The sequence below is a fragment of the Oryzias melastigma genome, linkage group LG13 (genome assembly GCF_002922805.2).
Source record: "Oryzias melastigma strain HK-1 linkage group LG13, ASM292280v2, whole genome shotgun sequence".
In the NCBI taxonomy this organism is placed as follows: Eukaryota; Metazoa; Chordata; class Actinopteri; order Beloniformes; family Adrianichthyidae; genus Oryzias; species Oryzias melastigma.
Window position 1 is genome coordinate 3,595,589 of NC_050524.1, and position 2,723 is coordinate 3,598,311.

Genomic DNA, 2,723 nt, shown 5'->3' on the forward strand with positions numbered 1-2,723 from the left:
ACATTTGAGTTCAAAAATGTTTTCACATTTTCACAATAGTTTCACATACTTTGAGAAAACGTCTCATTTTGACAGTTAACTTTCTCCATAGTTTAAAACATAAAAACATCAGTTTACCTGAACATGAAACCTCCAGTCTGTCCTCTGTATAATAATCATAATCAAAGACACAGTGATCAGAAAGTGACTTCCAACAGGAGGAGTCGATCCTCCACACATCTCTCCGTATAGAATCTTCTGTGACTTCTTGGAACACAGAAGAACCACAATCCAGCCGTGAACACACTGCAGTTGCTGCTTCATGATTCCAGTTTTCCTCTGAGAAATAGTCATAAACTGGTCTCCACTCTTTGTTGTAGAACACTTCCAGAACTCCAGCACAGCGGCTGGTCGTTCCCACCAACCTTAAAGAGACTGGAGGAAAACAGAAAGTGAGGTAAAAATAAAGAAGTCATTCTGTTAACAGCACTAAAACTAAAGCTTCTCCTCTACCTGAACAGGTGAGCTCAACAGCTTTACCAGAAGAACAGAACTTCTGAGATGAACTGCTACTTTTACAGTGGAGTAAAGCAGACTCATGACCTTCACAGAGGAACTCTCTGCTCCACTCTGGAGCCTCTGTTTCTCCATAGAGCGCCCCCTGGAGGAATGAAGGAGCCCCACATCCCAGCTCCCTACAGACCACCTCTGCATCCTGCTGGTCAAAGTCATCTTCACACACTATGGACCAGGAGTTGTTAGACTTCACCTCCAGCCTGCCTGAACACCGATTGTCTCCATTCACCAGCCTGATGAATTCTGTGGATCCAGAGAAGATCAAGATCAAGGTTTTAAAAATGTCTTCTGAAGTCTTTTCCTAACACCTCATGGTGTTTCTGTGTGGAGATGTTGCTCTTCTAAACAGTTAAACACTGAAGAGAAAACAGTTGTTACCTGAGCAGTTGATGTTTATCTGGTAAGGGCTTGAAGAATCGTCCACTTTCACACATTCCCTCCACAAAGACAAACTCTTCATGCAGTCCGATTTGATCTTCCACACAGGTTCTCTTCGTCTATTTGTTTTTGATGCTTCAGAAACAAGTGAACCACAGTTCAGCCGATGACAAACAACCTGAAATGACTCTAGGGTCCATCCATGAATTAACTGAACAGGTCTCCATTCTTGGTGGTGTTTCAAATGAAGTTCACCAGAGCAACGACTGGCTCCTCCTACCAACATCACCTGATCAGGATCTGAACAACAAGAGTAAAATAAGAGAAGAGACCTAAAAAAAAACACTGAACAAAACAATGTAATAAAATAAAAATACAGAAACTAAACCTGCAGATCTACCTGAACAGGTGATCTCCACGTCTCTACCAGGAGGACAGGTCCATCTTCTGAGCTGTGAACTTCTACATTTCAGGAGAGCAGACTCATGACCTTCACAGAGGAACTCTCTGCTCCACTCTGGAGCCTCTGTTTCTCCATAGAGCGCCCCCTGGAGGACTGAAGGAGCCCCACAGTCCAGCTCCCTACAGACCACCTCTGCATCCTGCTGGTCAAAGTCATCTTCACACACTATGGACCAGGAGTTGTTAGACTTCACCTCCAGCCTGCCTGAACACTGATTGTCTCCGTTCACCAGCCTGGTGGATTCTGTGGATCCAGAGGAGAAGATCAAGACAGATGCTGGACTGTTCTGGATCCAATCAGAACGGTTTTCATTTCCACAAACTACTTCTGCATTTCTATGGGAGTTTCCCGCTCTGTCTGTTTGTTGATGGTTTTTGGATGTTACTCCCCCATGAGTCAGAAATGAGAATCTCTACATTTCAGTGGATCTTCTGCTGTTCTGGAGCCAGGTCACATGGACAGCAGTGTCAGAACAGCCTCAGACCCATTGAGATGAATGGAGAACTGCTCCAAAACGCTGTTCTCATTTGGGCAGAACATTCTGACTGATGGGTTGTTGTGGGTTCAGGACTCACACAAAGACCATCTGAGGGATTCTTTACAAATGTGTTTACAGACTCAGAGAGAGAAGACTGGAACCACATTGTTCTGTTGGATCAAAGAGAATGTTCTAACCTGGAGAAAGACATTGAAAGAACCATCAATGTTTTTACCTGAACAGGTGATCTCATATAATTCAAGGTCGTGTATGATGGTTTTATGACACTCCATTAAATTAGATCTATCACAGCTACTATCCAGTCCCCAGACAGCCTCTCTAGAGTCTTGTTCTCTTCCTCTGACTGTGATTAATGAACCACAGTCCATCAGTTTACATACAGAGTCTGCAAACTTCATGTCTATTATTGAGCCATCAAGAGATCTCCATTCTCCCTTGTACTTCAAGTTCAGTTTTCCGGCACAACGGTGGTCTCCACCAACCAACCGAATGTTTCCAGAATCTGAGGATCAAAACCAGACGTTGTTTGTTAAATATATCAAACATTTTACAAATAAGAAGATGAGTCAGCATCATTTACTGAGGCGCTACTATAAAAAGCTTTCTTTGACCTGAGCAGGTGAGTCCAGCAGCTTTTCCAGAATATTTTTGAACAGAGCTTCTACATTTCAGGAGAGCAGACTCATGACCTTCACACAGGAACTCTCTGCTCCACTCTGGAGCCTCTGTTTCTCCATAGAGCGCCCCCTGAAGGCCTGATGGAGGCCCACATTCCAGCTCTCTACAGACCACCTCTGCATCCTGCTGGTCAAAGTCATCTTCATTCAC

At 44.0% G+C, this 2,723-nt stretch overlaps 1 protein-coding gene across 1 annotated transcript; it reads right to left on the reverse strand.

The window, feature by feature from the left end:
• Nucleotides 1-488: 488 nt before the first annotated feature.
• On the reverse strand, nt 489-2,040 carry LOC118599527 (scavenger receptor cysteine-rich type 1 protein M130-like). Its single transcript, XM_036214949.1, has 5 exons — nt 2,011-2,040; nt 1,334-1,808; nt 934-1,233; nt 609-798; nt 489-492 (listed from the first exon to the last, which is right to left on the reverse strand). The coding sequence occupies exons 1-5, from the start codon at nt 2,038-2,040 to the stop codon at nt 489-491; spliced, it is 999 nt and encodes a 332-aa protein (XP_036070842.1).
• Between the last annotated feature and the right edge of the window lie 683 nt (nt 2,041-2,723).

Excerpts from the sequence above, each read along its gene's own strand:
- LOC118599527 (XM_036214949.1), bottom strand. The coding sequence starts at position 2,040 with ATGTGGTTCCAGTCTTCTCTCTCTGAGTCT. Across the intron at positions 1,809-2,010 it reads AGTCTTCTCTCTCTGAGTCT|AGATTCTCATTTCTGACTCA; the intron begins GTAAACACATTT and ends ACTGAAATGTAG. Across the intron at positions 1,234-1,333 it reads CGTGGAGATCACCTGTTCAG|ATCCTGATCAGGTGATGTTG; the intron begins GTAGATCTGCAG and ends CTTGTTGTTCAG.